Below are 24,237 nucleotides of genomic sequence, written 5' to 3' on the forward strand. Positions count from 1 at the left end.
AATCTCATTACAAATCATTCTTAAGGGAATCTGGAGTCTTCTCAGTTTTATATAACTTATGATATTTGGGGATATTTTCCCTTGGTGTTTGATCTCTGTAAAGGAATGGCTAATATATTGTTTTGGAAAGAACCTTTATTAGAGAAGATTAAAAGTGTTTTTTTCCCCCCAACATCTGAGTATTATAAGATTTGATATGAATATTTTTGATTTCTTCTTACAAGGCAAGAAATACTGTGGACAAATCTGTAAACCGGGTGAATGGTAATTTGGTTTATATAATCAGAAGGAGTAACAAATTTACATCTTAAAGTTTGAAAATTAGAGTGCCACTATTTCTCTAGCTCTTACAGAATGATTTTCCAACCTTAAAATTGTTTGTTTGTTATTGCTTATTCTTAGGAGTGTAAATATATTACAAGTAGCCTATGAAATCTATTTTATAATAATCTTATGCAAATAAAGTTTTTCTTAAGTCATGTGATGCTGCATTATGAAACTTATGAATTATTATTTTTTAAAAATCTTTCTTGTTAGTATGTGAGGCTATCATATGACACCAAACCTGAAATCATTCTACAACTTCTGCTTAAAGAATGGCAAATGGAATTACCCAAACTTGTTATCTCTGTGCATGGTGGCATGCAGAAGTTTGAGCTTCACCCACGAATCAAGCAGTTGCTTGGAAAGGGTCTTATTAAAGCTGCAGTTACAACCGGAGCCTGGATTTTAACTGGAGGAGTAAACACAGGTAAACAGTAATAAAATTGGTATAATATTTATTTGATGTGTTTGTAAATTTTTCATATCAGATATTTGAAAAGTCAATACAGTATAAATGTATACTAGTCTTCTGTTAAGTAATCTATAGTTCTTAAGTATAAATGCTAACTGAAAAATGAATTTGGTTTTTGTTTGTTCTTTTAAAAGAATAGTATGCTTTATCATTTACTTTTTTTTTTTTATTAAGACTTTGTTTTTGGCTGTGTCTTGTGGCTTGCAGGATCTTAGTTCCCCAGCCTGGGCCATTGTGATGACAGTGCCAAATCCTAATCATTGGACCGTCAGGGAATTCCCAAGAATAATGTGCTTTGGAGCAAGGGTTTGCAAACTATGGTTCCCTGCACCAAATCCAGCCTACTCCTTGTTTTTGTAGATAAAGGTTTATTGGAACACAGCCACGTTTGTTTTTGTATGGTTTTGTATCACACTTCTGTGCTATAAGAGCAGAGGTGGATAGTTCTTAGATTGTGTGTCTTGCAAAGCCTAAAATGCTTCAAATTTGGTCCTTTATAAAAAGTTTGCTGACCTACTGTATAGCAAAGTGTTATTCTTGTCACTTTGTAACTGCTGGTAAATTGAGAAAAGAATGGCAATTCATTGCCTGCTGCTAAGTCGATTCAGTCGTGTCCGACTCTGTGTGATCCCATAGACGGCAGCCCACCAGGCTTCCCCGTCCCTGGGATTCTCCAGGCAAGAACACTGGAGTGGGTTGCCATTTCCTTCTCCACTGCATGAAAGTGAAATGTGAAAGTGAAGTCGCTCCGTTGTTCCCGACTCTTAGCGACCCCATGGACTGCAGCCTACCAGGTTCCTCTGTCCATGGATTTTCCAGGCAAGAGTACTGGAGTGGGGTGCCATTGCCTTCTCTGATTCATTGCCTAGACAGTGGTAAAAAAATAGCTTTTGAAGTTAATTTTTAATATAATCTTATATTCTAAGTCTTTCCTTTCACATACACAGTTTGGATAGAAGGAAGGCCAATTAATTTTAATATCCAAAGTAAAACATAGTTATTATTTAAATTAGTTTGCAAAAATATATTTCATTAACAGCAACTGTTTTTTGAACCTTATTGTGGCACTCTTCTAGGCACTGAAAATATATCGTTACACAAAATATTTGCCTTCATGGAGCTTATATTCTAGTGGGAAAGATGTAGAAAACAAACAGATAACTAAGTGTATAATAAATTAAATAATAAGTGCTTTGGGAGACGCATAAAATGTAGAGGAGGGATAGTGAGGGATGGTCAAGGAAGCTTTGTTCATAAGGTAACTTTGAGTAGAAGTGGAAGGAAATGAAGCAAATGAGATGAAGAATAATGTGGGACAGAGCATTTAAAGGAGAAAAAATGGGAAGTATTGGAAAAATAGTAAGAAAGATCCAATGTAGCTTGAGTAGAATGAGCAAGGACTGCTGGGTGATGAGATAAGAAAGTTACAGGTGAGTGGTGATGGTGGGTTTGACAGGGTTTGTGGTGAATATCAGGAGCAACAGATAGATCATCATATAAGGCCTTGCAGGCCATTATAAGCACTTTGACTTTTAATCTGAATTAGAAGGGGAGGTTTTAAACAGAGTTGACAGGAGCAAAGATATCTTGAATGATGGTTTAAAAATAGACTATAAACAGGCAAAGCAGCAATTGGAAGAACAGTAAAGATGCTATTTCAAATATCCCTGTGAGATATGAGATCTAATGTGCTATAAAAATCTAATTGAGTGATGCATTGATTTGCTAGGGCTATTAAAATACCACAGACTGGGAGGCTTAAACAAAAGAAATTTATTTTCTAATAGTTCTGGAGACCCAAGATCAAGATGTTAGCAAGTTTGGTACCTCCTGATGCAGCTCTCCTTGACTTACAGATGGCCATCTTTTCACTGTGTCCTCTTGTGGCCTTTCCCATTGCATGTGCATCTCTGGTGTCTCTTTTGTGTCCAAATTTCCCCTTCTTATAAGGACACCAGCCAGATTGGATTAGGGCCTACCCCAACATCCTCATTTTCACACGATATCCTAAAGGATCTATTTCCAAATACTGTCACATTCTAAGGTACTGGGGTTAGAGTATCAACATAGGAATTTTGGGGAGGATACTGTTCAGTCCATAACAAGTGGTAATGAGAAGTTATGTGCTCTTTTGAATTATTTTTTCTGTATACTTTCCTCCCAGTTTTTGACTCAGTTGGAAAACTGTTGTAGTTTTTTCTGAGTTTGTATGTTTTGCTTATAGTCCTGAGCCATACTCTTCTTTTTTTTTAGATGATGTATAGAGCAGTAACAAAAACTACAGTTAACATGAGGAATCTAAGAGAGGAGACTAGGCCTAACAACATGGTAAAAGTTAGTTTTACGTGTGTTTCAGGCAGTTGTAGTGGTTTGACATTGTGGGTTTTTTTTTTTTTTCTTTCTTTTTCGTCCTTGTGTTTTCTTTTGAAAGTTTGTCTTTTGGACTTTGTTGCTATTTGTGAAAAAAAAAAACAACAAAAAAACCTAGCATCAGTTGTAACGTTACTGAGAATAGGATTGTTCTGAACACAATAAAGACTTTCAAATAAAGTGAATTTAATTTTATATGAACAGGTGTGGCAAAACATGTTGGTGATGCCCTTAAAGAACATGCTTCCAGATCATCTCGAAAGATTTGCACTATTGGAATAGCTCCATGGGGAGTGATTGAAAACAGAAATGATCTTGTTGGGAGAGATGTAAGAGTGTTTTTAAAAATTTCTTTTTTTTAAGCTTATGTCAGAACAAAATTAGAGTAAGAATAGTGCAAAGTCAACCTAAAATATTCATGATCATACTACAGTCCTTTTGAAAACACCATCATAGATTTAAACAGTTGTAATTATAGTGTTAGTACATTTGGTTTCTGCCCTTTTTTGTATAACTATTTCACACTTTTTCCATATCATGCCAGTCTGTGTAATTAAGTTTTTGATGATTGCATGATGTTAAGAATTAATTGTATTGTCTGTGAAAGTAGTAATCAAATGCTGGTGTTGTATTCAAGTAGGTTAAAGACATGCGAATTGGTTGTAGATATTTTTTCAAGAGATTATTAAAAAGGAATTAATTATAATGATCATTTTCAAATGCAGTTGAATTTCTAACATCAATTTTAAAGATTCTACTTACGACTGGAAAAGTAGCAATATGACATTAGACTGCTTTTATTCAATGTCCTTTATATATTGCATGTTATTCCCTAATAATCTAAGAGTTTCTTAACATTCTTTATTTATTTGCTTATTTGCTGCTGTTTCCTTTGCATGGGATGATGAAATATGATATATTCTGCAGTGAGAGCCAAAATATAATTGTTTGGTTTAGCCCATTATTGAATAATCTTCAGTTGCTTAAAAGCTTATGCTTTTTGATACATTCTTTTATATTTTGTATTTTTGCCTTTACAGATTATTTCAAAATTTGTTTTTACTGTATGTTATATTTAATCCTACCCACTAACTCTCATGTTTGTTATTGTTTAGGTGGTTGCTCCTTACCAAACTTTGTTGAACCCTCTGAGCAAATTGAATGTTCTGAATAATCTGCATTCCCATTTCATATTGGTGGATGATGGCACTGTTGGAAAGTATGGAGCAGAAGTCAGACTTAGAAGAGAACTTGAAAAAACTGTTAATCAGCAAAGAATTCATGCTAGTAAGGGCATTTATAAATTTGTTGTTAAAATTATTCTGGGCTGTATTAATTGCCAGCAGCATTCTATGAAAGGTAGAATGTTCTTTTAAGTCCTCATTTCCTTAGTAGCAGGATGACATTAAACAACAAAGAGTAACTGACCCTACACAAAATGAGACCTAGGAAAGGAAGTTTGAGATTAAACAGGATACTCAAATATCAAGGCCAAAGCCACAAAAGTTCATTGGAAGCTTTGTTGCTACTGTAATCCCACTGCATCTCAAGGAATTCAGAAATATTCTTAATGTATGATATATTCCAGTACATGACTTTGAAGTTCAGGATTGAAGAGGAAAAACATACTTTATTGTGAAGTAAGAATCACTTTACTTAAAGTTGATAACATAAGTAGGTATCACTCTTTGGTAGATATGTCTTAAAAATTGGTATTCTAGAAACACATCTTTTCTAACCATGGTTAAACTTTCTGGTTCAACATCTAAGATTTTTATTTCAAAAAGAAGAAATTTTGTAATTTTAGGACACCAAGAAGGTGAGCTCTATGATGAAGTGAAATATAAGTACAAAAATTACAGGATAGTATTTTCAGATTACGATGGAGTCATAGCATCTCCTAAAACTTAGGAATGTTTTAGAACTTTGAAAATACCTATATTTTGGATTTTTTCACTAGGTATTCACTAGACAAGGTATTCCCTAAATTTCTTTTCTGTTACTCTTATAGAGGTCTTGATTTTATTGATCTGTTCTGTTTATGTAATCCTGATTCTGTCATTAATTTCTATACTAATGTCTCATTGCATTTGGAATAAAAAAGTGATTAAAAATAGAAACATTGGAAGTTCAACTCATGCCATATTAAAAAGCAAACTGAAAACCAACTTGGTGTTTTAATTTCTAATCAAGAGTTAAAGTAGAGAAATATGCAAAATAGTTACTGCTTTCCAGTGAATATATGTTTTAGTGTATGCCTTGTTATATATTGAATTTTCTAATTTTGTTACTTAGAATAGACTTAAAAGTCAGTGTAAAAGTAATTGTTTTAGTATTTTATTTATATCAGACTAGTATCATGTTGAGTACTTTAATCCAACACAGTCTTTTAAGAAATTTTATTTTGGCTTTTTATTGTTTTTGATTGAGATAAAAATAAGATTAAATTATTGAATTTTGCCTAATATCATAATTAATCTTTTTACTTTTTTAAGGAATTGGTCAAGGTGTTCCTGTGGTGGCACTTATATTTGAGGGTGGGCCAAATGTTATCCTCACTGTTTTAGAATACCTTCAGGAAAGTCCTCCTGTTCCAGTTGTCGTATGTGAAGGAACAGGCAGAGCTGCAGATCTACTAGCATATATTCATAAGCAAACAGAAGAAGGAGGGTAAGTGTATGATTACAATATATTTTTAATAATTTCACGTAAAGAGGGCTGAGGGGGCTTCCTAGGTAGTGGAGTGGTAAAAAATCTGCCTGCCAGTTCAGGAGACGAACAACATGCAGGTTTGATCCCTGGGTCTGGAGTAGGAAATGGCAACCCACTCCAGTGTTCTTGCCTGGAAAAATTCCATGGACAGAGGAGCCTGATGGGCTACAGTTCATGGGGTCGCAAAGAGTAGGACACAACTGCGCACCCTTGCATAAAGAAGCTTGTGGCTTCTAGAATATTAAATTCATTTCGGTGTTTTATGAACATGAAAATACCTTCCTAAGTGTTGAGGAAAAGGCCTGTCTGACACATTATTAGAATGCGTTAAAATATAACTGTCTTTGTTATGGACAATTTTGCAAGATCTGTTAAATATACAGAGGCACATATCTTTTGACTTGATAGTTTTATTTCTGGTAATTTTCCTACAAATGTACACATATGAAGTAACTTACATAAAGTTATGCATTACAGTGTGGTTTGTCATAATAAAAGATTGGAACAATATAGAGCATATATCAAGGGGACTAGATAAATAACATGGTACATCTGCACAGTGGAATAGTTTGCAATAGTTTTATGTATGGTTTTAATCTGGTTAGTAGACTTGAGAAGATTAACAATATATATGTAGAAAAAGGAAAATGTACAGTAACATATATATTATGGTGCCTTTCATGTGGGAGAAAAGCAGAATTGTATGTATGGAAAGAGATCCTGGAAAGTTACACAAAATAATAGTGTTTCTTGAGAGCAGTTGAGATGGAATGGACTGATAGAAGACAGTGAAAAGGACACGTTCACTATGAATTTGCACATCTTTATATTTTATATCAAACTTTTGAGCCATGTAAATATATTCCACTTTGAGAAAAAGAAATAAAAATGCAAATGTGCTGATATTTAACACATTTTGGTGAAATACTGGTTTACACATCATAATATCTTAAGATTATACAAAATCTTATAGAATGTGAGTACTGATAATGTACTCACATGCCTTATAAAAAAATGTTGGAAATAATTCAAAGAGAAAAATCACTCCATTTTCCATTTTTCACCCTTGTGATTTGTAGTGGGAGTCTAATGAAGCAGATTTCACTCACGGTTGAGTATTTAGTTTTTTCCCAAGTACTTAATACAGTATCTTTAAATGCCTTGCCTGTCCAACAGTACTTGATGATACTAGATTCTTCAAATTGCAGAATTTGAAATCAGTGGATTAAGTTGTGTTTCCTCTTACTTCAGGAATCTTCCTGATGCAGCAGAGCCCGATATTATTTCAACTATCAAAAAAACATTTAACTTTGGCCAGAGTGAAGCAGTTCATTTATTTCAAACACTAATGGAATGTATGAAAAGAAAGGAGCTCGTAAGTAGATTTCATCAGAATAAGCCTTTTTATTTCATTCAAAGCACATTCTAAACTAGAGAAATACTTTTAAAAAATTAATTTTTGGCCACCCCTGTGGCTTGTGGGATCTTAGTTTCCCAACCAGAAATTGAACCCAAGCCCTTGGCCATAAAAGCACGGAGTCCTAACCACTGGACTGCAGGGAGAATTCTCAGTTAGAAAAATATTAAAGGTTTGAATATACTTGAATTTTATTTGGTAAATGATACAGATTTTTAATTTTGGGGTTTTTTTATTATAATGAAATTATTTCTGACCTCCCAAAATTGTATATGCCATGTACTTTGAAATTACTTTGTGATTTATGTGTGATTTATTTGCTTTATGCCTTAGCTTTTAAAATGTAAATGCATAATATTATGGATTAATCTTTAAATAGATCACTGTTTTCCACATTGGATCAGATGAACATCAGGATATAGATGTAGCAATACTTACTGCACTGCTTAAAGGTAAGGTTTCAAATTTATTTGTTAGGTCTTTCATTTACAGTCTTTATATAAGTTAGTGTTTGTTAATTTGAGAATTAAATTTTTCAATAATTTTTCTTTGTAAAAGACATAGCATTCACTTTCTATGACAGCAAATTCACTTTTGTCTTTATAGTATATAATTTTTTTAAAAGTTCAAACTAGAATTTATGCCATTAGGCCTGTTATCTTGTTAAGGATGTATAAAATGTGTCACATTTTTAATTGGCTGAAAAATAAGTGTTTAAAGGTAATAAGGTATTAGTTGATAGAAATTAAAGATAGTATTCTTAAATGTGCGATTTTTATTAGGAAGGAAAGTTTGGAAAGAAAACTTGTATCTTCTAGGACTGAGGGGTTATTATACTTTCACTTGAATTGTTTTTCTCTGATTATCTTTCCAAAGGCATCCAACTGATAAACAGTATTTTAGTGAGAAATCTTTTCAAAAATTATAAACTAAAATGTTGTTCCATCTAAATACCTGGCAGTGTGGAATGAGGTAGCAGAAGCAGAGCAAGAGGGTGTTGTCTTATCATTCAGAAGAATTTTGCAAATGTTAGGCCATAATAAATTGCCAAAAGATCAAACATTTTAAAAATACTATAATAAATATAGCATGTTTACGTCATCTAAGAATAAAGATCATAAATAATAGGAAGCCTAGAAACCATAAAGGGAAAGGTCAATAAGTATAAAAAATAAAAAGAGAGCACTAATATTTGCTATATTCTTTCTGTGAACTAGCTACTGTGCTTTAGTAGTTTATGTTGTTTACTCTTGCAGCAGCCCTAAGAGTTAGATTTCCTATTTTCTTCATTTTATAGATGAGATAACTAAGAACAGGAATGTGGAAAGATCACTGGAAGGTGTTAAAAATTAGTGATAAGCAGATGAATAATCCATGGAAAAATGAGTCAGAATTTATGTAATAGATATTAGCAGAAATGTGGAAATTTGGAAATGATAGAAAGATGTTAAAGAAACCCTATAAATTGGGGGTGGGGGGAAGCTTTTTATCCTCCTACTGGGTATTTGTATACTCCTGAAGGATGGTATAACATTTCTGGAATTTATTTTGGCAGTGTATCAAAAACTTTATATATCTTTCTACACAGCAGTTTGACTTCTATAAATTCATCCTATTAAACATGTACAAAAATGTACTTGCCAAAAAATTCAAATAAGTTAAATAAACTTGTCAACTGTTTTCTTTATTCAATTAGGCACTAATGCATCTGCATTTGACCAGCTCATCCTTACATTGGCTTGGGATAGAGTTGACATTGCCAAAAATCATGTATTTGTTTATGGACAGCAGTGGCTGGTATGTAAATAATGTATACAAGCAATGTATACATTTAGCTTAGTAATTAAGCTGAATTATAACACAATATTTGCTGAAACTGTGTCCTAACTTGACATTTTACCTGTCAGTCAAAAGTGCAAAATTACTGTAACTAAACATTTCTGCAGCATCCAGATCCATTTAGAATTTAGTAAGTTCCGTTTGCCTCTTGATAAAAACTGTGTTTTTTTAATAAGGTATAGATCTCTAAAAATTCTATAACTTGCATCTGTGTTTGTCTGGAATGTTTTCCTGTAATTGCTTTTTCTGGTGGCGTCCTTGTCTGATTTGGGGCTCAGAGTAACTTTGGGTTCATAAGATACATTTGGAAGAGTTTGAGAAGGATTGGTATTAATTCTTCTTTGAATGTTTGGTAAAATTTACCAGTGAAGCTGTCTGGTCCTTATTCCTAATTAATCTGTTCACAATTTCTATTTCATCATGATTCAGTTTTGGTAAGTTTATGTTTCTAGGAATTTGTTTCTTCTAGGTTGTCCAGTTTTTTGGCATATAATTTTTATGTTAACCTCTTATGTTCCTTTATATCTCTGGTATCATTTGTAACATCTCTTTCATTTTTATTTATTTGAGTCCTCTCTGTTTTTCTTCTTGAGTCTAGCTAAAGGCTTGTCAGTTTCTTTTTTTTATTGGAATTATAATAACTTCACACTGTTGTGTCAGTGGAAGCTGTACAACGGAGAATTAGCCATATGCACACATGTATCCCCTCCTCCTTGAGCTTCTCTCCCACTGCCCTGATCCCATCCCTCCAGGTCATTACAGAGCACCGAGCTGAGCTCCCCGTGTTATACAGCAACTTCCCACTAGCTATCTGTTTTACACATGGTAATGTATATTTTTCAGTGCCACACTCCTAATTCGTCCCACCTTCTCTTCCCCCTCTGTGTTCACACATGTCTATTTTCTACATTTGTGCCTCTACTCCTGCCCTGCAAATAGGTTCATCTGTACCAGTTTTCTAGATTCCTTATATATATGTTAATATACAGCATTTGTTTTTCTGACTGACTTCACTCTGTATGACAGACTCTAGGTTGATTCACATTACTACAGATGACTCAATTTCATCCCATTTTATGGCTGAGTAATATTTCACCATATATATGTAGCACATCTTCTTTATCCATGTCTTGGCTGTTGCATATAATGTCTTGGCTGTTTCATACAATGCTGCAATGAACATTGGGGTACAAATGTCTATTTGAATTATTATTTTTCTCTAAGTATATGTCCAGTAGTGGTATTGCTGAGTCATATGGTAGTTCTATTTTCAGTTTTTTAAGGAACCTCCATGCTATTCTCCATCATGGCTGTATCAGTTTACATTACCACCAGTAGGGCAAGAGGGTTCCCTTTTCTTCACACTGTCTCCAGCATTTATTGTTGACAGATTTCTTGATGATGGCCATTCTGACTGGTTGAGGGGATACTTCATTGTAGTTTTGATGTGCATTTCCCTAATAATTGGCTTTTCAGGTGACACAGTGGTAAAAAATCTTCCTGCCAATGCAGGAGATGCAGGTTCAATCCCTGGGTTGAGAAGATCTCCTGAAGGAGAAAATGGCAACCCCAGACAGAGGAGCTTGGCAGTCTGTAGGGTCACAGAGTCAGAGACAATGGAGCATGTGTGCACAGTTGCTTTGTTTGCAGGTATTTTCCTCCATTCTGAGGGTTGTCTTTTTGTTTTGTTTATGGTTTCCTTTGCTCTATAAAAGCTTTTAAGTTCCAAATGTTTGGGCTTTCAGTTTTATCTTTTCGAAGAACTAGCTCTAGTTTCATTATAGTTGTTTTTTCAATCTGTTTCATTTATATCTGTCTAATCTTTGTTACTTTCTTCCATCTGCTGACTTTGAGTATCATTAATTCTTTTTTGTTCTGGTCTCTTGAAGTATAAAGTTATGTTACTTGAGACATTTTTTGTTCTTCTGTGAACTTCCGTTTTAGAACTGCTTTTGCTGTATACCATAAATTTTTGGTATGTCATATTTTCATTTTTGTTTGTCTCAAGATATTTTTTTTTTTCTATTTTGATTTCTTCTTTGACCCATTTGTTGTTGAGTAGCATGTTGTTTGATCTTTACACATTTTTAAATTTTCCAGTTTTCTTTGTATGATTAATTTCTGGTTTCATATCACTGTGGCCAGAAAAGATGCTTGGTATGATTTCAGTTTTCTTAAACTTATTAAGACATGTTTTGTGGCTTAACATTGTCTGTCCTATAAAATTTTATGTACACTGTAGAAGAATGTGTATTTGTTGCTTTGAGGAAGGAACTTTCTGTATATCTGTATTAAATCCTAGGGTCTATTTTGTCATTTAAGGCTTATGATTTCGTACTGATTTTCTATCTGAATGATCTATCCATTTATGTAAGTGGCTATAATTTTGAATTGCTGTCTGTTTCTTCCTTTAAGTCTGTTACTGTTTGCTTTATGCATTTAGGTGCTCCCATGTTAGGTACAAAAATATTTACAAATGTTGTATCTTCTTGTTGAATTGACCACTTTAACATTATGTACCATCCATCTTTGTTTCTTATTACAGTTTTTTATTAAACTCTCCTCTATCTGATATAGGTAAGCTTTTGTTTGGTTTCCATTTGCATGGAATATCCTTTTCCATTTCTTTACTTTCAGTCTGTTTGCGTGTCTTTACATCTAAAATGAGTCTGTTATAGACAGCATGTAGATAGGTTCTTACATTTTTATTCATTTAGCTACTCTTTGTCTTTGAATTATTGAATTTAGTCCATACTCCACTCCAGTACTCTTGCCTGGAAAATCCCATGGACGGAGGAGCCTGGTAGGCTGCAGTCCATGGGGTCGCTAGGAGTCGGACACGACTGAGCGACTTCACTTTCACTTTTCACTTTCATGCATTGGAGAAGGAAATGGCAACCCACTCCCATGTTCTTGCCTGGAGAATCCCAGGGACAGGGGAGCCTGGTGGGCTGCCGTCTCTGGGGTTGCACAGAGTCGGGCACGACTGAAGCGACTTAGCAGCAGCAGCAGCAGCACATTTAAAATAATTATTATAAGTATGTACTTACTGACATTTTGTTAACTGATTTCTGGCTGTTTTTGTAATTCCTCTCTGTTCTTTTCTTTTTTTTCCTCTTGCTCTCCTTTTATAGTTTGATGACTTTCTTTAATGATATGTTTATATTCCTTTCTCTTTATCTTTTGCATATTTACTGTAGCTTTTTGCTTTGTGGTTACCATGAGAGTTACAGATAATAACTTATATCTCTTAACAGTCTGTTTTATGTTAATAACCACTTCTTTGATCCCATTCTAAATATTAACATTTTCATATTACCCTTCCTGTTTTGTTTTTGATGTCACATTTTACATCTTTTTACTGTGAGTTTCTCTTAACTAATTACTGTAATCATGGCTGTTTTTACTACTTTTGTCTTTTAACCTTTATTCTAACTTCATAAGTGATTAATTTACTACTTTACTGTATGTTTACCTTTCCACTGAGATTTATTCTTTCATATGTTTTCTTATTACTAAGTACCACCTTTTCTTTTCAGCTTAAAAGAAGCTCCTTTAACATTTCTTGAAAGGCTGGTTTAGTGATGATAGACCCCTTTATTTTTTGCCAGTTTGGAAAAGTCTCTCTCTCCTTCAATTCAGATTAAGAATTTTTGCCAAGTTTAGAGTATTCTTCATTGGAAGTTTTTTCTTTCAGTTCTTTGAATATATCATGCTACTCCCATCTAGCCTGCAGAGTTTCTGCTGAAAAATCTTCTGATAGTCTTATGGAGGTTCCCTTGTGTGTTACAAGTTGTTTTTCTCTTATTGCTTATAATATCCTCTCCTTGTCTTTAACTTTTGGCATTTTCAGTTATGTATCTCTGTGAAGATCTCTATTAGTTTCAGTTCAGTCACTCAATCGTGTCTGACTCTTTGCAACCCCATGAACTGCAGCGCACCAGGCCTCCCTGTTCATCACCAACTCCTGGAATCCACTTAAACCCATGTCCATTGAGTTGGTGATGCCATCCAACCATCTTATTGTCTGTCGTCCCCTTCTCCTGCCCTCAGTCTTTCCCAGCATCAGGGTCTTTTCAAATAAGTCAGCTCTTCGCATCAGGTGGCCAAAGTATTAGAGTTTCAGCTTCAACATCAGTCCCTCCAATGAACACCCAGGACTGATCTCCTTTAGGATGGACTGGTTGGATCTCCTTGCAGTTCACCTTATTTGGAACTCTCTGAACTTACTGTATCTGGATGTCTGTTTTCTTCCTGAGATTAGAGACATTTCAGTCATTATTTCTTCAAATATGATTTCTACCCTTTTGTCTCACTCTTTTTCTGGGAAACCTAAAATATGTTAGTCCATTTGATATTGTCTCGTAAGTTTCTTAAGCTAACTTAACTTTTTGAAAAATTCTTTTTGCTACTCTGATTGGGTGAATTCTACTGCTTTATCTTCAAGTTGACTGATCCTTTCTTCTGCTTCATCTAGTCTGCTGTTGAACCCTGTTAGTGTATTTTTCAGTTTAGTCTTTTATTCTTCAGTTCTGTGACTTCTGGTTGATACGGTCCTAGATTTTCCATCTCTTCATTGAAGTTCTTGCTGTGTTCATTCTTCTCCACAGTTTGGTAAGCATCTTTATAATAATTACTTTGAACTCTTTCTCAGGTAAATTACTTACCTCCATTTCATTGTTTTTTCTTACTCTTTCATTTGGAACATATTTCTCTATTTTACTTGACTCTGTACTGGTTTCTATACAGTAGATGAAATAACCATCTCTTCCAATTGTGTGGTTTTTTTTTGGTCATGTGGTGTGTGCAGAATCTTAGTTCCCTACCCAGGAAGCAAACCCATACCACTGGAAGCATGGCATGTTAATCACTGGACTGCCAGGGAAATCCCCCAGCTCTTCTAGTGTTGAAGAGGTAGTCTTGTGTAGGGGATGAACCTTGTCAGTCAACTTTGCCCCAGCTTTTTGTTCTCTCTCAAACCTTTCTGCTTCTTCAAGCAGCATATTATATTTTTACTAGCTCCCAGTAGTTGAGAATGTGCCAGTACCTTTTAGTGTCCTTAAGGGGAGTGTTTTAGCATCCAGATTCAGACAGATGGAACCCAGTTGCTCAGACAACAACTTTTGAGAGAAGATCTTAGAAAAGTGAATTCAACAATATACCATAATCAGGTGGGATTTATTCTGGAGATCTACAAATCAGTCAAGCATGATACATCACAAAAAATGAGTGATAAGGGCTTCCCTGGTGGCTCAGTGGTAAAGAATCCACTTGCCAATGCAAGAGACACAGGTTTGATCTGTGATCTGGGAAGATCCCACGTGCTCTAGACCAACTAAACACATGCATCATGACTATTGAGTTTGTACCCTTTAGCTCGGAAGCATAACTGCTGAGCCCATGGGCCACAACTACTGAAGCCCCATGTTCCCTAGAGCCTGTGCTCTTCAACAAGAGAAGTCACCACAATGAGAAGCCTACAAACTACAACTAGAGAGTAGCCCTCACTCGCCACAACTAAAGAAAAGCCCATGCAACAGTGAGGACCCAGCACAGCCAAAAATAAATAAAGTTATTAAAACAGAAAGTGAATGATAAAAATTGTGTAATCAATTCAATAGATGCAGAAAAAGTATTTCACATAATTCTATATCTGTTTATGATAAAGACTCAACAGAGCAGGTATGGAGAGAATGTCCTTCAATATAATAAAGACATATATGACAAACCTACAGCTAATGTCATACTCAATGATGAAAAGTTGAAAGCTTTTCCTCTAAGATAAAGAATAAAACACCCTTGCAGCTTTTATTGCACATAGTGTTGGAAGCCCTCACTATAGCAGTTAGGCAAGAAAAAGTAATAAAAGGCGTGTAAGTTGGAAAAGAAGTAAAATTGTCACTCTTTGCTGATGACGTGATACCGTATGTAAAAAACCCTAAAGACTTCACCAAAAAACTGTTAGAACTAGTGCGTTCAGCAAAGTTGCAGGATGCAAAATCAGTATGCATAAATATATTGTGTGAAATGCTGGACTGGATGAAGCACAAGCTGGAATCAAGATTGCCAGGAGAAATACCAGTAACCTCAGATATGCAGATGACACCACACTCATGGCAGAAAGCAAAGAGGAACTAACGATCCTCTTGATGAAAGTGAAAGAGGAGACTGAAAAAGTTGGCTTAAAACTCAACATTCAGAAAACTAAGATCATGGCATTCAGTCCCATCACTTCATGACAAATAGATAGTGAAATAATGAAAACAGGGAGAGACTTTATTTTGGGGGGCTCCAAAATTACTGCAGATGGTGACTATAGCCATGAAATTAAAAGACGCTTGCTCCTTGGAAAAAAAGTTATGACCAACCTAAACAGCATTAAAAGCAGAGACATTACTTTGCCAACAAAGGTCTGTCTAGTCAAAGCTATGGTTTTTCCATTAGTCATGTATGGATGTGAGAGTTGAACTATAAAGAAAGCTGAGCGCCGAAGAATTGATGCTTTTGAGCTGTGATGTTGGAGAAGACTCTTGAGAGTCCTTTGGACTGCAAGGAGATCCAACCAGTCCATTCTAAAGGAGATCAGTCCTGGGTGTTCATTGAAAGGACTGATGTTGAAGCTGAAACTCCAATACTTTGGCCACCTGATGCGGAGAACTGACTCATTGGAAAAGACCCTGATGCTGGGAAAAATTGAAGATGGGAGGAGAAGGGGATGACAGGATGAGATGGTTGGATGGCATCACTGACTCAGTGGACATGAGTTTGAGTAAGCTCTGGGAGTTGGTGATGGACAGGTAAGCCTGGCATGCTGCAGTCCATGGGGTCACAAGGAGTCGGACATGACTGAGCGACTGAACTGATTGTGTGAAAATCTCATTCACAATTGCATCAAATAGAATAAATTACCTAGAAATAAATTCAGCCAAGGAAGTGAAAGATGTATGTGCCGAAAACTATAATATGTTGATGAAAGAAATTGAAGAATGTATACAGAAATGGAAAGATATTTCATGCTAATTGATAGAAATCAATATTGCTAAAATGTCTGCACTACTTAAAGCAATCTGTAGATTCTGTGCAGTCCCTATCAAAGTTCCAGTGGCTTCACAGAAATAGAAGAAGCAATTCTAAAATTTGTATAGAACCCCTGAAGATCCTAAGTAGCTGAAAGAGTCTTGAGAAAGAAGAATAAAGCTGAAAGCATTATGCTGCCTGACTTCAAACTTTTCACAAAGCTGTAGTAATTTAAACATGATGGTGGCATAAAAATAGATACATAGATCAATGGAGCAGAATAGAGAGCCCAGATATAAACTTATGCACATATTATGCCAATTAATTTTTGACAGTAGTCAAGACTATACAAAGGGGAAAGGACAGTATTTTTTCAATTATTTGTGTTAGAAAAACTACACAGTTGCATGAAAAGACTGAAACTTGACCACTGTCTTATACCCCACACAAAAATCAATTCAAAATGGATCAAAGACTTAAACATAAGACTTGAAACCATAAAACTTATAGAAGAATACATAGGTGGTAAGCTCCTTGACATAGATTTTAGTGATGATTTTTTTAATCACACCAAAAACACAACCTAAAAGTGCAAACAGGTAAGACTACCTCAAATTAAAAATCTTCTGCACAACAGAAGAAGCCATCAACAAAATGAAAAGGCAGCCTACTCATGGAAGAACATATTTACAAATCATAAATCTGATAAGTGACTAATATCCATAATACATAAGGGAAAGCAAAAACAAACAAAAGATAAAAATCAAACAAAACCAAAAAACCCAACTGAAAAATGGACAGAAAATCTGAATAGATATTTTTCCAAAGAAGGCATGCAAATAGCCAATATATTCATGAAAAGATGCTCAGCATTATTAATCATTAGGGGAATGCATATCAAAACCACAATGAACTATCACTTCACACCTGTTCAGTTCAGTTGCTCAGTCATGTCCAACTCTTTGCAACCCTATGAATCTCAGCACGCCAGGCCTCCCTGTCCATCACCAACTCCCGGAGGTTACTCAAACTCATGTCCATTGTGTCGGTGATGCCATCCAGCCATTTCATACTCTGTTGTCCACTTCTCCTCCTGCCCTCAATCTTTCCCAGCATCTGGGTCTTTTCAAATGAGTCAGCTCTTTGCATCAGGTGGCCAAAGTATTGGAGTTTCAGCTTTAACATCCGTCCTTCCAATGAACACCCAGGACTGATCTCCTTTAGGAGGGACTGGTTGGATCTCCTTGCAGTCCGAGGGACTCTCAAGAGTCTTTGTTTTATCTCAAAGATTTGTTCTACATAGTATTATCTATTTGATTTTATGCTTGTGCTGTGTGCTTAATCACTAAGTCATGTCTGATTCTTTGTGACCTCATGGACTTATAACCCTCCAGGTTCCTTTATCCATGGGATTTCCCAGGCAAGAATACAGGTGTGAATTCTTTGAATACAGATGTAATTCTTCTCCAAAGGATCTTCCTGACTTAGGGATCAAACCTATGTCTCCCTTATCTCCTGCAATACCACTGAACCACCTGGGAAGCCTGATTTTATGCTTCTTCACCCTGAACGTAGTCTGCAGAACAGTTGTTTTATATTTTTTACTTTTATTTTTGTTAGGAGTTCAGTACGCACTGAGTATGTAAACAAATTCTGTTTTACAGACTTGTTTTTTAACTAAGCCTTTTTTCCTCAGGTGTGAAAATTTTGGTAGGCTTTGTTACTGTTCTAGGTCAATGATTATAAACCCAGTTGGCTAGAATACTTCTTTTTTACAACAAAAACTTTGTTATACCTTTTTTTATTATGTGGAAAAGAAATTCGGTAAATACCTACTACACAAATTGTTTTGAAAAATACTATAATGCCCTAATTATATTGAAGATAGGGAAATGAAGATGATTTATAGTAGAAACATATTTCAATAGAGCAAATGTTGTTAATGTTAGAATAAGTTAATTGCAAATCAGATTTGTATGTGATAAGAGAAAGTAGGATGTAATCTTAAACTAACATAGGAATAACATGCTATGATAAGTTACAGACTGTTAATATTTAAGAAAATAAGTGTTACATTCTTATAAGTTGTGCCTTGTTTTTAAGTGCAATGTCAAAATGTATTCCTTCTTATGAGGTAGAACTGAATGGTGAAAAAAATCACAGAAAATATCTTCCAGCCATCCATCATGTGTTAGGCATGCATTAATACTTAGTCTGTATACTTAAAAAGATTTTGGAGACCATACCCTTTGTGAAATAATAGAAATCGATGATGGATTGATGAAGAAATAGTACTAGAAGCTGCTGTAAAAGGTTATATAGTGTAAACTTTTCTTAAAATTTATTTTTAATTGGAGGATAATTGCTTTACAATGTTGTTGATTTCTGTTCTATAGTAGTGTGAATCAGCTACAAATATACATATACTCCCTCGCTCTAGAGCCTCCCTCCCACCTTCTCCCTCATATAGTAAATTTCTGAAGATAGAATCGGAATAAGATTAAAACACAACAGGTGAAAAAAGCTAATGATTTGCTATTGATTTTCATCAGAGTTTTTTTTATTATATGATACCAAAATATTTTAAAATATGCAAAAGCAATGAAAAGATACTAATATAACAGTAGTATTAAATATACTGTTTTTAATGGATTTTAGATTCTTGGTGAAATTTCTCTATTTGCATCTCCATTAATTTTAGGGTATTTGATTTAGAGTCTATTGAAGCCTCTAAAAGAGTCTGTAAACAATTACAAGTGTTGAAAAGTTGTTAGTCACTCAGACGTATCTGATTGTTTGCAACCCCATGGACCTTAGCCCACCAGGCTCCTCTGTCCATGGAATTCTCCAGGCAAGAATACTGGAGTGGGTAGCCATTCTCGTCTCCAGACTCAGGGATCAAACCTGGATCTCCTGCATTGCAGGCAGATTCTTTACCATCTGAGCCATCAGGGGAGTGCCACAAATACTGATACATGTGTTATATTAAATTACAGTGCTGCATGTTATGTTGCTGTTAGAGATGTGACTTTTCTCTAATGGTGAATGGTTTCTTTTAAAATTCTAAAGAAAACTAAATATAATCTTGTCTGATTTATTCAGTAGTTGTATTTTTAGAAAGTCTGTGGCAATACTTTGTGTTTATATGTAAAGCAAAATTACTGGATTTTCATTTGTTAGTCTAACAGGATAATAAAAAGTTGTATAAGTGAAATTATCTGGCATACTGCGTGATTTCTGTTGTCTTTTGACCCTGTCCACTAAATGTAGTTGTGGCCCCTAATTATTAAAATGATTCCTCTAAAAAAACCTTTCCTAAACACTAAAAATCATTGCTCTAAGCTATTTCCCCCCAAATTTACTTGATGATGGATTTTTTCTTATACCTCCACCCCCTTGTAACCCTTGATCTGCAGAATGTTCTTTTGGGAATACTACTCTAGATAGGTCTGTTTATCTATTGCCTATATAGTTTAAGTCCTAGCCTTCTAGATTTTGCATCTTTTAAATTTTGTTTTAAGTCTGTTCAGGAATAAATATGTGTAAATCCTAAGGACGTGCACTTAGAACTGTTTGTGTAATCAGAATGTGTGAAACATATTTATTAATTTTGATGCTGTTTTAGGTTGGATCCTTGGAACAAGCTATGCTTGATGCTCTTGTAATGGATAGAGTTGCATTTGTAAAACTTCTTATTGAAAATGGAGTAAGCATGCATAAATTCCTTACCATTCCTAGACTGGAAGAACTTTACAACACTGTAAGTATATGTTAAATTTCTTTGTGGACTAAGTTTTATCGTCTTTGAAAAGTGTCATTTTACTTGAATATATTCATTCCTATTGGTAAAACCTTTAATATTTTGCTAGATTACCTGAAAAAATTGTATCCAGTCTTTGTATAGATTGTTTATGACAGTCTGAGGCCCTTTCCCTGTTTCTGGAGACCTCCTCTGTTACCATAGCTACATAGGAAAGAGATACAGTGTTAACAACCCTTTTTTCACCTCACCCCCCTTTTAAAACTTGTAAGATCAGCTTCTTAATCATAGAGCCATTGTATTTCTTCTATTTCTTGGTGGTCATATGTTACACCAAATTTGTTTTCCTTTAACGAATGGAGAAATTACACATTGCTTTTTTCATGTCTCCTTTTTGTTGTTTCTATTTATGATTTTGACCTTGTGGTATCTACTGTTAGCTTACATACTGTTTTCCATTTTTTTCTTTTAAAGAGCTCCTGAAAACTAATTATTCCCTTTACAAAGCTTTTCTCATTATGTTTGAAATTTCATGTCACTAACATTCAGAGGTAAATAACTACTACTCTTACAAATTTTTGTTACCAATAGCACTATACCTTGAGGAGTACTATGACCAAATCCTAGCTGTCTAACTTTGACTTCTCTGCTAAGCTGTTTCCCTTTATTCATCATTTTCTACCTCTTTATCTCTGCCTTTGCATTCTTAATGTCTTTGTACTATTCAATCATTTCTAGCCTTTACTACTTCAATAATCTAATCTCCTTGTCTATCTTCAAATCTTTAACCCAAATATTCTTATAGTCACATATTTTATCATAGCTTTCCCAGTTTAAAATTTTTTGATGGCTCATTGATATGTATACAATAATACTCAGGCCTTTAGACTAATTTTCAAAGCTCTCCGGCTTTTGAAATTTTGCCTCTGCTATTTCTGTCACTCAGCCTCTCAGTTCCTAACTCACATCTTCCTATAGAATGGCTGTTGCAGCTATATCATCTACCTACTATTTCCCTTAAATATAAGCTTCTTTAGAAAGCATTTGCTATTTACACAGTGCTGGTCTGCATTTTTCTTCCAAACTACTTACCCAGTTACTGGATTTTATTCTTTGTTTAAACTTATTTCAAATGCCAAGGCATTGGTACAGTAAACCCCGGTGTCATAGTTTGTTAAGTACAATTTTATTTTCTACTATGGACCGTAAATTTCCTTTGAGTAGGGATTATATCTTTTTTCCCCCCATTTTTTTTCCTTTAATAGTGTCTAACACAGTCAAATTGAACTTTGTTGGCATTATACTGTCTCTAGCGAACAGATATAATATTAAACGGATTATTCATTGTGCTGAAGTAAGGTTTATTCCTGAAATGTAAAGCAAGTATAAAACAGTAAAAATAAAAATTGATCCGATTAGCAAGGCAAGTAATGTTTTAATAGTATAACTCAAAATTATTAAAATAATAGTTAACTTTCAGCATCAATTATTGATAAAATTATTTAAAGTTTAAGGGATTATATATACCATGATACAGCAGTGGTTCTCAAACTTTTTGGTATCAGGGTCCTATTATATGAAAATGGAAAAGTAGATTGAATTGATTACTAATAATACCTCAAAAAATTAACTATAACACAGAGAAAGTTTTTGTTTGAAAAATTTGGTGGGAGAAAATTTTCATTTGATATTTCTTTTAAACATCAGATTTAAAATATTGACAGAAAGTCTCTTGATTTATGCTGCATGGAATTAATTGCAGTAAATTTTATATAGATGAGGGCATTTCTAAAAAGTTTAGAAGAATATATTTTTGACTCTTTTATCTCAGTCTTGATGAGAGAGATAATAGTGGGTATTTTTTCAAAATATAGGATACCCTCAAAATAAGATTATGTAAAAATGAAACTTGTTTAGTCTACTGTAATATTTCATTTACATAGAGTTAAGATAATAGGGAAAAGACAGCATATATAAATGTTAAAGGTTTCTTACCCAAAATATTTAATATATTGCTGAAACTTGATGATTAATAACAGAAACAGAGATGGATATTTTAACAAGAGGAAAGAGAATGTGTGCTTCTACTCTCAGTAAAATATGAATTAAATTTAACATAATTGTGAAGCTTGCAGTGTTTGCATGACTGTTAGAAAACAAAAGCTTTTGTGTTTTTGCGTAAATAAATGTAAGAACATAAGAAAGTATACATCCTGTTTAAGGTAAATATGACAGTGTGAAATGGGTATATCTTTTTCTTTGTTCCATTTTATGAACAGAATTTCTATAACTCAGAAACAGTGTAATTTGTGTAAGAACAAAAGTCCTCTAAGTAACAAAAACGTTATTTTAGAAGAAAAATAATAGTTTGCTCTGATTTTTTTTCTCATTAAAGAAACAAGGCCCAACTAATCCAATGCTATTTCATCTTGTTCGAGATGTCAAGCAGGTAAGAGATTATTTTTGTTTCTGAAAAGTGTTGTTTTAAAATCATTTATACTTCATGTGTTTCTAAAAACATTTCTATACATCTTAAAATCAGCAATAAGATCACTTTTTTTAAGATCAAAATAAAATGAGATAAATTTGTGATAATATAGGTGTAGAGAACATAATATATTAGAAATCAAGAAAAATAAAGTTTATGAAATTAAGACCTGAGCTTCTGGTCATCCAGGATAGAGTATGATGAACTTCATGATGCTCATTTGTCCATAAAGGATGATCATTGATAGGATGGATCTTCTTTCTCTGTGTTCAGAAGAAATTTGTTCCCTGTACATTTAAAGGACATTAAATAAAAGACATTGAGAGAAACACTGATTGATGATCTTCAGTGGCAGATTTGCCAATAAAAAGGCTGAAAATGCTCTCTATCTTTCTCCCTATGTCTGTCCTCGTCCATCCCCCGACTCCACCCCACCCCGCCTATTGCCTCCATCTCTCCTCCTTTCTCCCTCTCCCCCTTTTATATTCAGTATTGGTAGTAATTGCATATGTAACACTGTCGTATGATCTAAAGCCATTCTGTGGTGACTAAATTTGATACACTGATGTTTCTCTTCTCTTCTACTGGATTCTCTGTGAGTTAATAGTTTTGAACATTTATTTTTAAAATTTATAACAATGTAAACTATTGATGTCCAACAGTTTTATTTTACTTGATGAAAAAGTACTTGTATTTAGTTAATTGAATTATTTTTAAAGCTTCTGCATGAAAATGCTTACTTTCCAAAATTCTTTACTTTTTACTTGCTAATAAGTGTGAGTGTGCTATTAAATGGTTGAAAACTGGATAGAAGTGTCATTTTCTGTGTTGTATAACATATCTAATAAAACTGACATTTCATAGAAAGAACTTTTAACTTCACTTAAAATGTCTTACTTTAATTCATTTTTCCCCACATGCTTATCTTTTTAGTTTTATTGAAATGTGTTTCACATACCATAAAATTCATCCACTTAAAGTGTATAGTTCAGTGAGTGACGTTTCTGTATTCAGGGTAGTGGCTACCTTTACCACAGTTTTAGAGTATTTGCAGTAGTCCCCTAAAGTAACTTCATATCTATTAGCAGTCTCTCCTCATTCCTGTTCCTTCTTTACTCCTTACTTCTGACTTCACCCTCAGTTCAGTTCAGTTCAGTCGTGTCTGACTCTTTGCGACCCCATGAATTGCAGCACGCCACACCTCCCTGTCCATTACCAACTCCCAGAGTTAACCCAAACTCATGTCCATCGAGTCAGTGATGCCATCCAGCCATCTCATCCTCTGTCGTCCCCTTCTCCTCCTGCCCCCAATCCCTCCCAGCGTCAGAGTCTTTTCCAGTGAGTCAACTCTTCGCATGAGGTGGCCAAAGTATTGGAGTTTCAGCTTTAGCATCAGTCCTTCCAAAGAACACCCAGGGCTGATCTCCTTTAGAATGGACTGGTTGGATCTCCTTGCAGTCCAAGGGACTCTCAAGAGTCTTCTCCAGTACCACAGTTCAAAAGCATCAATTCTTCGGCGCTCAGCTTTCTTCACAGTCCAACTTTCACATCCATACATGGCTACTGGAAAAACCATAGCTTTGACTAGACGGACCTTTGTTGGCAGAGTAATGTCTCTGCTTTTGAATATGCTATCTAGGTTGATCATAACTTTCCTTCCAAGGAGTAAGCGTCTTTTAATTTCATGGCTGCAATCACCATCTGCAGTGATTTTGGAGCCCCCAAAAATAAAATCTGCCACTGTTTCCACTGTTTCCCCATCTATTTCCCATGACGTGATGGGACCAGATGCCATGATCTTAGTTTTCTGAATGTTGAGCTTTAAGCCAACTTTTTCA

At 34.6% G+C, this 24,237-nt stretch overlaps 1 protein-coding gene across 1 annotated transcript in view; it reads left to right on the forward strand.

Moving 5' to 3' along the window:
• The window catches only part of TRPM7 (transient receptor potential cation channel subfamily M member 7), a 109,709-nt gene that overhangs the window by 29,057 nt on the left and 56,415 nt on the right, over positions 1–24,237 (forward strand). The window contains exons 5-13 of the mRNA XM_061428779.1: positions 538–751; positions 3,371–3,495; positions 4,282–4,453; positions 5,662–5,836; positions 7,130–7,253; positions 7,675–7,747; positions 8,992–9,092; positions 19,777–19,911; positions 22,307–22,360. Of these exons, the coding sequence (XP_061284763.1) occupies positions 538–751; positions 3,371–3,495; positions 4,282–4,453; positions 5,662–5,836; positions 7,130–7,253; positions 7,675–7,747; positions 8,992–9,092; positions 19,777–19,911; positions 22,307–22,360 (1,173 nt within the window). The remainder of the gene's footprint in view (positions 1–537; positions 752–3,370; positions 3,496–4,281; positions 4,454–5,661; positions 5,837–7,129; positions 7,254–7,674; positions 7,748–8,991; positions 9,093–19,776; positions 19,912–22,306; positions 22,361–24,237) is intronic.

The sequence above is a fragment of the Bos javanicus genome, chromosome 10 (genome assembly GCF_032452875.1).
Source record: "Bos javanicus breed banteng chromosome 10, ARS-OSU_banteng_1.0, whole genome shotgun sequence".
In the NCBI taxonomy this organism is placed as follows: Eukaryota; Metazoa; Chordata; class Mammalia; order Artiodactyla; family Bovidae; genus Bos; species Bos javanicus.